General features: G+C 35.9%; 1 protein-coding gene across 1 annotated transcript in view; it reads right to left on the reverse strand.

The window, feature by feature from the left end:
- The window catches only part of LOC144253709 (protein piccolo-like), a 215642-nt gene that overhangs the window by 2207 nt on the left and 199776 nt on the right, over positions 1 to 13659 (reverse strand). Inside the window, exon 5 of the mRNA XM_077796433.1 lies at positions 187 to 5278. Coding sequence (XP_077652559.1) covers positions 187 to 5278 — 5092 coding nt within the window. The remainder of the gene's footprint in view (positions 1 to 186; positions 5279 to 13659) is intronic.

Here is a 13659-nt window from a genome sequence, read left to right on the forward strand (position 1 = left end):
GGGAAGAACAAATTAAAAACTGAAGAAACAAAAGCGCACATGTACTCAAAAAATATGTTGCCAAAACATCCAAAGAAAGAGGAAAAGTAACAAAATTGGAATGGGGACCGCATTTTCATCCTGAAATGAGATGAGGAACACCATAATGATATTTCAAGGAAAGGTCTGTTGCCATATCATACTGACCTGTAGTAATTCTCCCTGAAGTTAGATCTACTGCTGCATCAGTTCCTCCAGAATAATCAAAAGCATTCTTACTTTTATAGAAGAAATGTCCAGCATCTGCTAAGTTAGTGTCAGACATAGAAGGTTTCATTCCACCAATCCCTTTGTAACCATATGGCCCTGAACGATCGTATTGATAGTGGTCATCTCTATAACCAAAGCGATCCTCAGGCAGAGTAGTTGCAGGCTGCTGTGCTGTACAGCTCCTTCCAAAAGGTAACTTATAAACCATGTCACAGCACACTGCTCTTCTTCCTGCAGTCAAATCCACAGGTTTTTCATCATCTTCTATTATTTTGGTCACTACACCTGAAGTAGATTCGTCCATTGTTACAACAGTTCTATGAGACTTTGTTGTACTGAGATCCACCACTTCCCCATCAGTGATCCCCTGAGATGTAATACTATCAGTCCATCCATTTGTGACACCAACAGGAGGCACGGTGACAGGTTTTGTAATGGCCGATGTTACTGCATGTGCTGAAGTACTTAGAGATAAGTTGATTGGAGCTTCCTCTCTAACTGCAGCAAAGGCCTGGCTAATTGGCATCCTGTATGGGGACTCAGCATGCTTTGTTTTAGTAAGCTGGAGTGGTGCTGTCATTGTATGTTCTATACTCATTAGGCTTTCTGTGACTGTAGTATAACTTGTAGTAGCTGTGCATGCAGCAATAGTCACTGTCTCAGTGTCCAGGGATACTGGTGTCACAACTGATGAAGTTGCACTGAGGTTTATAATAGAAGGTTGGACAGCACTAATTTGTCTCCCATAAACTTCATTTGCTGTGGTCTGTCTCCTCACATCCATTGCAGAAGCGGAAAGGTCCATACATTTTTCAGTTGCTTTAACTTCTACTTTTGGTACTGTACGCAAATCAATGACATCACCAACAAGTTGCAACTTTCCGTTTTCCTTGTACTGATGCTTCTCTGAATGTAGGCTATCTAGAGCAAGAGGCTCTGGAGGAATTGATATAGAAACACTGCTGGGATCAACACTAGGGGCTATACTTCTAGCAACTGAAACCTCAGCCTTGGAGACCTCAGTTGTGTGAAACTGTGTAACTGAAGTTGGAGCTGCTTGAAATGAAGATGGTGTTACAACAGGGGCAGCAGAAAATGTCTCCAAAGCTCCTGAAATGTATAGCATTTGCTGAGAACTTGGAATTTCTGTAGATGTTATAGGAGGAACTACAGAAAACACTGGTTCAATGGAAACCAGATCTTTTGGGGGTGATCCCAGGGGCCAACTGGTAATTGCTTGACTAGCTGAAGAATCTGTTGGAGTTCCAGGTTCAGATGGCAGTGTAATAACCACATAGGTTTCCATGAGGGATTTGGAATATCTTGGTGAAGATTTGTTAGAGTGTGGGGAAAGTGGGGAGGTAGGGGAAGGCAATTTATAATCTGCTGAGGTCACTAAATTTAAGGTCATACTTGAAGTTAAAGATAGACCTGTTGGTTTGGGGTATGTATCTGTTGGTTTTTGTGCAGTTACTGGTTGCTGAGGAACTGCTGGTTTGGGGGCAATTGGAGGTTTGCTTGGCTCAGGCCTATGTGTAAATACAAGTCCAGATGGAATTGAAGAAGGCTTAGGAGGGACAGGAGGAGGGGCAGTGGTACATATTTTTGTTACAGGTAACTCATCACCCCTCTGAACAACTGGTGCCCCTATAGTAGTAATAGCATCAGCCAGAGGTGTAGCAGGAGTAACTGGAGTCACTGGAGCTGCAACTGTGAGCTTTTTTTTAGGATGAATAGTTGGTTTAGGTGAGGTTGGTGGGGGGAGAGGTGGAGGAGGAGGGGGAGGAGGAGGAGGGGGAGGAGGAGGAGGTGGGGGAGGAGGAGGAGGAGGAGGTTGTGCTGATATGTCCAAAGAAGAACTTCGGAGGAATGGACGAGATTTAGTTGGAAGAGAAGCAGCAGAAGGACTGCCAGATGGTAACTGCGATGGAGGTTTTTCCTGACCAAAGACATCTCTGGGTAAAAAGTAGGTAGACGAAAGCTGCTCCTTCATTGGAAGGGCTGTTGTAGAGGAAGGTAGTTGGTCAAACATAGGTTCAGATAAGCTAATTTTTGTTAGTTCAGCCTCAGACTCTTTTGTTTTATCTTCATAAGCTTCCAAAACTTCCAGAATCATTCCATTCTCAGTTTCCTTCTTGGCTTTTTTCACTGGCTCTTTTTCAGACATAGATAAGTCAGTGGAAATAGTGTCAGCAGTTGGCTCCTTAGATTTAGTTCCTACAGATTCTATGATAGAAGGTACTTCATCAGATAAGGGAATAACAACGTGATCAGCACTAGCTCTACCTCCTGGTGTGGTGGTTCTATCTAAAGATACACTTATTTCTTCTGGATAGTCTATAATGCTGCCTGGAAAATAGGTCGATGAAGAAATTTCCTCAGCATCCTCAAATTTAGTTATGATGTCCACTGGCTCTGCATAAACTGTGGTTATACTGTCCAAGGTAGCAATAGGTGAGGAGCTATCTGTGGTACAAACTGAAGAAACAGATGATGTGAGAGAAGGTGTATCAGAGGGTGGGACAGATGTTGCACTTTCTGAAGGCTCAGAGTAGGTCAAAATCAGTGATTCATGGGCAATTATTTCTTGAATTTCTCTTGTATAATCAGTTACATATTCATCCTCAATTTCTTCTGTTGAAAAGTGTTGGGTTATTTTAACATCTGGAATAGAGAGTGTTGCACTGCTGGTTGAATCTGTAAGTGATGCTCCTGAGAGAACACTTGATGTCAAAGATGCATCTGGCACCCTGTCAAAGTCCATGGTGGACTCTGTCATGTCATCCCCTAGTGGGGGCTGGGTGGGGCTGGATCCAGGTGTTAACTGCATCTGTTGCCGCTTCATGAGTTCTTCATAGGCAGCATCAGCATCTAATAATTTTTTTTCTTCACTGGTAGAAGTGACCATAGCACCCAGATCCACTATCTCATGGCTTTCTGGAATGATGTAAGAGCTTGAAACAATGTCTTCTTGAGGCACAAGAGAATGCAAACTTTCCAGTTCATAAAACTCTTTCTGGAGATCTGTAATTTTCTGCATGGGATCTTCATAAATCTGTTCTGAGATTCTAATTTTTTGCTCTCTTCCTCTCTGCTGCATGAATCCATTTTCTTCTTCTGGCCTTGTTAGCAGACTGCCATCTACTGACCCATTGTATGTGTCCTCTACTAAAGATTCATAAATGTAATCCTCTATTAGCATCCCACCATACAAAGGCTCTTTTTCAAACACTTCATCTCGTTCATTTGCAGCTGGAAAAGCTTTATATTTGTGGGTTTTATGCATCATTTCTTCATACATCTCCTCAGCACTTTTTAATGCCTTTTGACCACCTTCTTTCTGCATAATAGATTGCTCATCTGTTGGAGAGTATAAAGACACAGCTGTGGGCAATTTATAAACTTTTTGTACTTCTATTATTTTTTCTGGGCTTATTTCAAAACCTTCTGGGTCTGATTCTATGCTAGGTGAGTATTCAGAACATGAAGATCTATGGAGCTCCTCCATTTCTGCTGCTTGGCGTAATTCTTCGGTTGGAGAAGCATCTTCTATGGGAGAGAGATTACTGGGTGGAGTCTTTGGTCTTTCCCTCCTCCTCTGAGCTCGAAGTTCATCTTTGTCTTTCTTTGATTTCTTACTAGAACTCTTTCTTTGTTGTTGTTCTAATTCCCGCTGTTTTTCTTGCTCTTTTAATAATTCTTCTTCCTCTCTCAATTCTTCTTCTTCTGAAGAATCTTCTATGGTAGGTAAAAGAGGGCCATGTGATCTGTGCCGGGCTTTGCGTTGCTGTTTGCTTTCTCCTTTTTTGTGACTTGGGCTACTGTCACTGTCCTCATCAAGTGAGGACACGGATGTAGGAGATGTACCAGGAGTGAAGCTGGAAGCATGAAGACTAGAAGACCCTTCTCCCCTGGACCTGTCTTCTGGTGAATCTGTCAAGCTTTCCATTTCCAATTCTGGCTCTTCGTCAAAATACAAAGTTGCTTTTTTCTGCGATGGCTCTGCTGAATATTTATCTGCTATGGTGCTGTTCAGTTCAATTGTTTTAAATCGACGGAGCCCGCCTCCTCCAGCAACTACAAGTTCTTCACTTTCCTGACTTTTAGTTTCTCTGTATTTCAGCTCTGGACTTTCGTCAAATGTCTCATCATCCTCATCGTGCCACGAATGACGCCTCCCTGCATCATCATCGAAGCTTGCACTACTTTTTCGAGTCAGTCGTCTGTGTTTCCCTGCGGTAGCTTTCCCCTTCCCCTTCGTTTCCTCCTTCTTGTGGCTCTCGGTGATACTGCTCAGCTCTTTGAGCTGGTTCCGGATGAACTCGTCATCTTCTGAAGCAGAAGCATCTTCATCAGCGCTCATTTCTATGATTTGCTTTCGAATGAAGTCCTCATCTTCCCCGGACCCTTGACTGTCTTCCTGTTTGTACTCTTCACTGCTCGATGAACCCACACTAGTTCTCCGTTTTCTTTGTGGGACAGGTGAGTTTTCACTTTCACTGCTGTCATCAATTGAATCATAGGGCTGTCTTCTAGAAGCTACATCATCGAAAAACTCAGACTTTTCTTTAGGGTCCTTACTAGAAGGAATGGCTTGTTGGCCATCCTTTTTGGAAATCTCCTTCTTTTCTTCTTGAGTCTCCTTGAGCTCCTCTTCTGGAACAGTAACTTCCAGTGTTTCTGAAGAAATCTGCATTTTCAGCTGGTCCACAGGCTGCTCAGAAGAAACCTCCTGGGGTTGTGCTTTCTTTTCTGACTTTTCATCAAGTGCACTTGCCTGAGCTTCCAGAATAGACAGGACTGTACTTTCTAACTTAGCTAAGTCTGAGGGGCTGGAAGGGCTGCTTTCTTGTGAAAAAGAATCCTTTTTGAGTCCCTTAAGCAAATCCTTTTCATCACTTGGAATAAGACTTGGAATTTCACCAAGTGAACCTGATATTCCATCAGAAGAATATCCCGTGTCACTCAGGCCTTGTGGGCTTTTAGGCTGCTGAGAACTTGAGGTGTCTGATTTGTCCTCTTCCTTTTCCTAACAGAAAGGAAAAGATACAGGAAAACTTAACATGGTTAAATTTAACACATGGCCTCTCCATCACTCCCAAATAGCCATTAAAAACTGAGAAATAATTGTGGAAATTCTTTTCAACTACCTAACTGCAAGCCACTATTAAAAAAAAAGAAGTTAAAATGAGAATAAAAAATGAAAATAACTGATACATATTGATCAAGGTTTAGTTTTATTTTTACTAAGTTTAATTTATATGCCAATTCATAATTATCTTTTATTCTTTCATTAGTACTCTAGCCTTTTACATTTCAGGTTCACCTTCAAATTTACTTTCAGTATATTTACTTTGTGATATAATTCAAATTGTGAAGAAAAATTTTAATGATTACTTTGCTACTGACAATAATTAAACTCTGGATTATGAGGTCCAGAAAAGGAGAACAAAGAATAGACTTGAATGCAAGTTATACTTGTGATAAAAAAATTTACTTAACAAAATAAGCAAATCACATGATAATACTACATGTGTCTCCTACTACAAAGGAAAGGTATAAAAAATTATATATACTTGGTATTGCTAATATTATTACTCTATATCATTTGTAATGAATGTTTAGAAATTGCAAACTTTAAAAAAATCATGCAATACTTATTGTACTCATCAGTTCAGCTAAAGAGAAATATTTAATTTGTTATTTTATCTCCAGTATCCCATTTCAATGTTTATATACTGCTTATGTCACTGATTTTGAAATTACTTGGTGTTTTATCCTGAAGAAAGATACCTTCAACCAGTACAATAATTTGTGAGTGGAAATTTGGGTTTCCCAGGGACCCAGGACACAGTATACAACTTAGCCTGGACCTTGCTGCTTTCCTGTGCTGTGATAATGCCACACCAACAGCCTTAGTTCAACAAAATGTTAATAAAATGAATGAAAATGTTAAGCATGCAGACATTTTGCATAAAGCTTTTGCTAATTAAAAATACCCATGAACTGATCTAGATAGTTTCCATGCTTAGAGGGTGTCACAATAGAGGAAGAGCTGCATGAGAACATATTACATCTCATGCTGGCATAGGAGGCATCTCCATTTCACTATGTCTGCATTGTGAACTATCCAGACACTCTTAGTAGGTTTGTGGGTGCAGGCTCTTCTTATATGTCCATAGCTCAAAAGAACACACATCAGGATGTACTAACAGACATATGAAACACCTTTTCTTTCTCTCCCACTTGCCTCTCTATTCCACCTCCCTCTATTTCCTTCTCCTTCACCTTCTAGCTATAGAGTTATCAAATATAAATACTGCTGGCTTAATACTTGTTTTACATTCAGTTTCATCAATATATACCTTTATTGTATATGGTTAACAACATATCCTGAGCAAATTATAGGGTAAAGGGTTTTGCAGAATTTGTAAAATGATTCAATTCATAAATATAGTCTAACATATTCTTAATAACATTAGTGCAGAAAGCAATTTTAACTCTTCCTGGATCATCTCCAATGTCTTTCTAAGCATAAAATGCTTATCTGGAGCAGTGAGACTATTATAGCAGTGCTATTGAGCACCCAACTCACTTTAATTCCTTTATTTTAGGAGTCACACATTGAAGAAGCAAGCAAAAGTGAGCAACCTTCTAACAAAAGGTTTCTATATGGTCATAGTTCAGGGACATTCCTATCTCATCACATTTCACAAAATGTCATAGCACAATTTTTTAAACTCCAATATGCTTTCTAGACTGCTTTAGTTAGTGTCATTGATCTTTCACTGATTCAGTAAATAACATTACTCTAGAAGTAGGGTACCTAAGCTCTTGGAGGAAAACATGACAAGAATATGATCTTCCATAATCAAATTTTGATGGTTCATTTATATTCTTAATTTTATATCTACATATATTGCAAAACATAACAAGTCAATATACACATTGTGTTGAATGAAAGGAACTATTATTTATGACAATTCATTCAGAATAATAGAAGAGAAATTATAGTTTTATCCCATAGGTTCTGAGACTCTACTGTTATGGTTTGAATGTGATATGTCCCCTAAAAGTTCATGTATGAGACAATGTAGAAGGTTTTGAGGAGAAATGATTGGGTTTTGAGAGCCTTAACCCTATCCTGAATTAATCATTAATCCCCTTATGGGATTAACTGAGTGGTAACTAAAAATAAGTAGAGTGGGGCTGTAGGAGGTAGGTAACTGGGTGTGCCTTTGAGGTATATATTTTGTATCTGACAAATGGAGACTTTCTCTTTGCCTCCTGATCATCTTATGATCTGATTTCTTCCACCACACTCTGCCTTGGTATTGTTCTGCCTCACCTCAAGCCCCATGGAGCCAGCTGTCTATGGACTGAGACCTCTGAAACTGTGAGCTCCTAATAAACTTCTCCTCCTCTAAAATTGTTTTTGTCAGGTCTTTTAATCACACCAATGAAAAAGCTGACTAAAACATCCACAAACATTTAACAAAAATAAGATTTGGACCAGATATACATAGATAACAAAGGAAATCACAGATATTAGATAAAACTGACATGAATTTCAAAATACCCGCTCTACCAGCCCCTTAGGTCACTTTTTATATGTCCATTCTTTCCTTCTTTCTCAGTACTGTGTTCTATCCATTTATCCTCCTGGTCCTGGTCTCTTTCCTCTATATACTCTTCACAAGATCCAATTCATATTTGCCTGAGGTGGTAATGCTATGATTATTTTTTTATTTACTTAATTATATCTTCCTATTTCACATTATAAGGTGACAAGTCTGTAAAATTTTTGCTCTACAGGTTTCTGGGTCTAAGACAAAATGTTAGAAGTGGTTAATAAGGAAGTCAAATTAGTTGACCAAAAGGTGATAGGCTGAAATATTCAGAATGAAAATAGGTCATTTACTTTTTATACCAGAACATGTCAAAAAATTAATAGTGTCAATTTTCTTCACACTAACTAGCTTTAGGTATGAAATCTCCTAATAGAGTGTCCTTCTACTTCATTAAACTGTTAGCTTGTGAGTCATCAGCAGACACTAGCCAGGTCTGTTGCCTCTTGGATTTAAGGCACCTACACATTCATCTTTACAACTGTAAACAATCATTTTTAAAAAGTTGTTTATACACAGAGATTGGCATACTAAAGCAATTATCCATTGTCCATCCATTTCGTTCTTCCGGTACTACTTACTTGGTTTTGTGAGAGTTCTAGGTTAGAACAAGAGTGCAATCTGCACCCATGCAGTCTATATTGCTTTTAACTCGTCTATATTGCTTAACACTACTTCATTAATAACATCGTCTAATGGGGGAAATTAAATTCAGTGCAAAATAGTAGATGAAACAGAGAAGAATGCAAAACATGATGTGTAAGATGGAGCTGTTTTCTCTAATTACCCACCTTCAAACAAGCGTCTGAAGTTCTATAAACTAGAAGAATATGATCAAAGGATTTGAAGGCGGCATAATTCAGCTCATTTTCTCCTAAACTCCATAGGACTAAAAGATTGGGAATTTTCTTCTCAGTTGCTTCAAAAGTATGTGAGGGTGTACTTATTTTAAAGAATATGAAGTTATTTAGTAACATAATATTTAATGACAGGAATTTATTTGAATTGTTTTTGATAAGTTATACATTTAAAATGCAATACATTTATACATATATATGTGTGTATGAATATCACTGATTTAAAACAAATATCCATTTTCCTCATTTTAATATTCAGGAAATTGGCACTTTTATTAAGTGTTTCACATTTTACATGTAATACAATTTAGAATAATCTGTGCCTTATAAATTCATATAATTCATATGTTCCTTTTGCATAAAATTTTTGTCATCTTCGATTCAGGCAGTGAGAATAGGTATAATTTAAACATACTTTTAAAAATAGCAACATCATTTTTCATTTCCCCTGAGAAAAACATTTTCTATGTATTTTTTAAACATTTTCTATGTATTTTTTATGTATTTAGCATTAAATTCTATTACAATCACTTTTATTTTTACTATACATTGCATTTTTCCCATATACAGAATTATGACTACTTAAGTCTTTCTATTCTGTGAATATAAAACAATTACTTGAAAATTCTAAAGGCTAGGGTTCATCTTTTTAAGTTTAATAACTAAAAACAGAAAGTAAAGATTTTCCTTCCAACATGCCACCACCATTGATTGAATGAGAGACCACTGAGAAGAAAGTAGTGATAAATTAAGCCTCATTTGAAACTCTTCTGATAGTAGCATATCTTCAAGCATTTACTACTACTGAAGAATGTGCCAAAACACATTCAGTATCAAATCTGGCTGTGCCCTGTCCATAACTGTTGAAGCTTTTAGCTTTCCCCATTGAAGGCATATAGAATATTGTTGGGAATAGGAACTGAATTCTAGATTATTTACAAATGTATGCAAAGAAAAGGCCACAATAAGTGTTTGGTTAATTTTCCCAAAGTCATTTAGTTTTATTGGGCAACATTAAATAAGCAACAAATGATCTTTAAGTATTATACAAAGTTTATGTAAACATGTATTCCTGGTCTGAGTGCTTGAAACACTCCAAACTATATTATATCTAGAAAACTTACAGGGTCTGAGCAAAGGATGGAATAATTCCACTTAAGCACTGTGATATAGGATTTTTTGTCACTACAGAAAATGTGATTAATTTTCACCCCCATGAAATATGACTATACAATAGCTGTACGTAACTTGAATACTAACCCTCAGTTATTTTAAACAGAAAGTACATGCTAAAGCCTGTTCACAATTCACTTTTGATCAAGAGGGCTGTCTTGTTCCAGTGTAACATATCAAATATAGACTTCAATAGTATTCTGTTTAAGTATATAGGTCAAAAGACAGATTTTTTTTTTTGTAGCAACATTACTTTTTAAAAAAGGTAAAAAGGTATACTTTTCAAATTCATTATTGTATTTCAGGGTTAATTTATATTTTACCTGACAAACACATTTTAAAAGCTTGAATGAAGAAACAAAATGATGTAACAACACAGAAATATAAACAACATATAATAATAACGTGAATGACATTAGTAACAAATCAATCAACAAATACAAAACGTAAAAACTACACAAAGTAGTACTGCAGTGGGAATTGCTAAAAGAGACATAATTTAATAATGAAATGGCAGGATACTAAAATTGTCACAGAAGAAAGACATTTTGTGCAGTGGCTGTGAGCACAACCTTTATAATCACATGTAGACTATAATTCCAGGTCTGCTGCCTTCCAGCTATGTGATTTAGGGCATAGAAATCCAGTTTTCTCATCTTTAATACAACTATCATAATATGTGCCTTATCAACAGTTGTGTAGATTAACTGAAAGAGAAAGGACTTAACACAAAGCCTAGAATATAGTAAGAGGTAAATTACTATATTACTGTTTTGATTTTAGACAAAAACTAACTAAGAAACTAATCAATATAGGGAGTTCAGCAGCAGGAGGAGGGACTGAAACTGGGAAAAGAAGAAAAGATTCATGAAATAGTTGCCACCAAAGTGGCCTAGAGGCCCAGGTGGGATTTTCTGATAGGGTTGAAATGAAGGTGTTACATGGTACATAGAAAGAAACCAACTGCAGGCTCAGACGGGAGAAAGCAGTCTATGTTCAGGAATTGCAGAGGCGCATTTGTTTGGTGTTTGATTTCTCACTTATGCAGAATGCTGAGGGTTGCTTGAAAGCTATATTGGAGCCAGAATCCAGAGCATTGAGAAAATCAAGCCACTTAAACAGGAATCTCACCACAGGGTGCAGACATCCTGCCAGCTATGTAAAATCACCCAGTGGGAAATGAGAAGAAATCATTAGGATCCTTACTCTATGTTTTAAAGACAATGTAGAAAGTAAGTTTTATTAATATTTTAAATAGATTGATACCAGTATTCTTTCACTTCTTGTCAGTTGGTCACATGATCTATGGAAATTCTGGCAGAAAACTGGAAGTTCTGCTATGAGGAGAAGTTACAGTAAGGCAATCACTTCCTTTGTTCAAACTTTATATTAACTGCTTCCTTTAATATAATATTATATTACAATATACGGTTTAAACAGAGTTGTGGCTTATAATACCTTGTTTCAACTAAACTATCATGAGTAAGTGGTAGGCAAAACAGCCCTGCAAAAGAATCACGTATTGAATAAACTAATAATGTAAGAAACACATGTTACTGAGGAAGCTAACACTTTTCATACTATTATAAGCTTTCAATTGGCTTGTAAAACAACATGGTAAAAACAGTGATAAATTAGATCTGATATGAAGTTAGCTAAATAGTTTTCAGGAGTACTATTTGAAATCTATATCTACTTCAATTGTTGTAAATAACAAACCTTACCCTAAATTACAAAATACTTAAGAGTCTATTTTAAGCACCTGAGAAAAATGTACCAATGAAAACAACCTCAATATTAAGTGATTTGTTTAATTAAGGTGCACATATATTTTTGGATTTTGTATCAGTGCATTATAGTTAACATAATATCGGGGATCATTTTGACATTATTAGGCAAACATGGAATTTAATTTGCTCCAATTTATTCCCCAGTATTTCCCCTTTCCTTTATGTCCTTTTTCCCCATTTCACTTTCCTCTATTATACTGGGATTTTATTTATAGTTTTTTTCCTTTTTTAATTAGTGAAAAACAGTATAGAGATTCTCCAAAAAAAAAAAAAAAAAAAAAAACAAACTAGGAATGGAGCCACCATATGACCTAGATATCCTACTCCTTTATATATATCCAGACCTAAAATCAGCATACTATAGTGATACAGCCACATCAATATTTCTAGCACCACAATTCACAACAATTAAGTTACAGAGCCAGCCCAAATGCTTGTGAATGGATGAATGGATAAAGAAAGTTTTATATATGTATACATATAAATATGTGTGTGTGTATATATAAACTCCATTGTGCGAGTTTATATATACATACAATGGAGTTTCACTCAGCAATAAAAAATGAAGAAATATTGGCATTTGCTGGTTAATGGTATGGAACTGCAAAACATCACCCTACAGAAAATAATTCAGAAGCAGAAATTCAAGTGTTCAATATTTTCTCTCATATGCAAAAGCTAGACCAAATTATTTTCTAGGGGAAAAAAAAAAGGGGTTAAGGAATCCCATGAAATTAGAAATCAGTGGAGTAGAGCCAAGGGACTGAAGGGGCGGGAAGAGGGATGGGAAAAGGGAGAAACAGTAGAATGAAACTGATCAAACTATTCTTTGTACATACATGAACATATCACAGTGAATTTCACATTTATGTATATATATTAAACATATTTTAATATCAAAACTTTGCAAATTAAATATTGAAGAGTGGCTTCACTTATTTGAATTATTCTTTTTTAAACAATAAGAGTTGCAAAGGTTACGTAAATAGCAGCATATGTGAAATTCATTTACTGTATCTGTTATAAATAAGCCAGGATTGTATAGTACCTTGGAATGTTACTAAAGTAGTACATTTTATACCAAGGAGATCTTTCTTTGTGTTTTGAAGGTATTTTAAAACTTTGTGCTGAGATGGAAAATAACTATGAAAATATTTCACTCATAGAACTTCACTAAATTACTAATTTAATTACTAATTTAATTAAATTACTTATTTAAATTCATTAAATTAATTTAAAAGTAGCAGAATATGAAGATTTAATTAATTCAAATAAAAAGAGAAGAATTCCATAGTTGTCCAACTTTTTGGTGATGACAAATGGTTATTGGCAATGTGCTACTTATTAGCTATGTAGGAAGAAAATAAATATTGGTTACCAGAAAATGCTGCCTGTTACATATTTAGGTATATTATGCAAATATTATCTATCTCTATGAGAAAACTGTGATGTAGAAACAGCTCTTTGAAGATAAATATTTTGAAATTGTCATGTTATTATGCTACATAAAATGACATTCCACTTTTAAAAGCTGTCATATCTACTTATTCAATAAATTTTAAAACATAATATTTTAATCAACTTAAAAATCTCCAAAATGAAGAACTCTACAGTAGTTTTGAAATCCATTTGTTAAAAATAAAATTTTTTTAAAAACACACTTTCTGTTAGTTAACAATGATGAGAACCAGTGAAGAATAACATTTATATGTGGATTTTTCACAACTGTTTCCGGAACTGCTGTCCAAAGCTATACATGGGAATCAGGTAGAAAGATTTGGTGTTTAAAAAATTGGGGTTACTTCTTCCATTTATGGAATATTTTTGTGAAAATTATCTATTTTCTGCTATGTACAGTCAAAATAGTTTATACTATAATTTAACTGTGAAGTTGGATTTCAAATAATTCTAACATAAAACTTTAGACCAGGATTTTAAAAAAATATTAATATGTATTCAAAG

Source organism: Urocitellus parryii, chromosome 3 (assembly GCF_045843805.1).
Source record: "Urocitellus parryii isolate mUroPar1 chromosome 3, mUroPar1.hap1, whole genome shotgun sequence".
Classification (NCBI taxonomy): domain Eukaryota; kingdom Metazoa; phylum Chordata; class Mammalia; order Rodentia; family Sciuridae; genus Urocitellus; species Urocitellus parryii.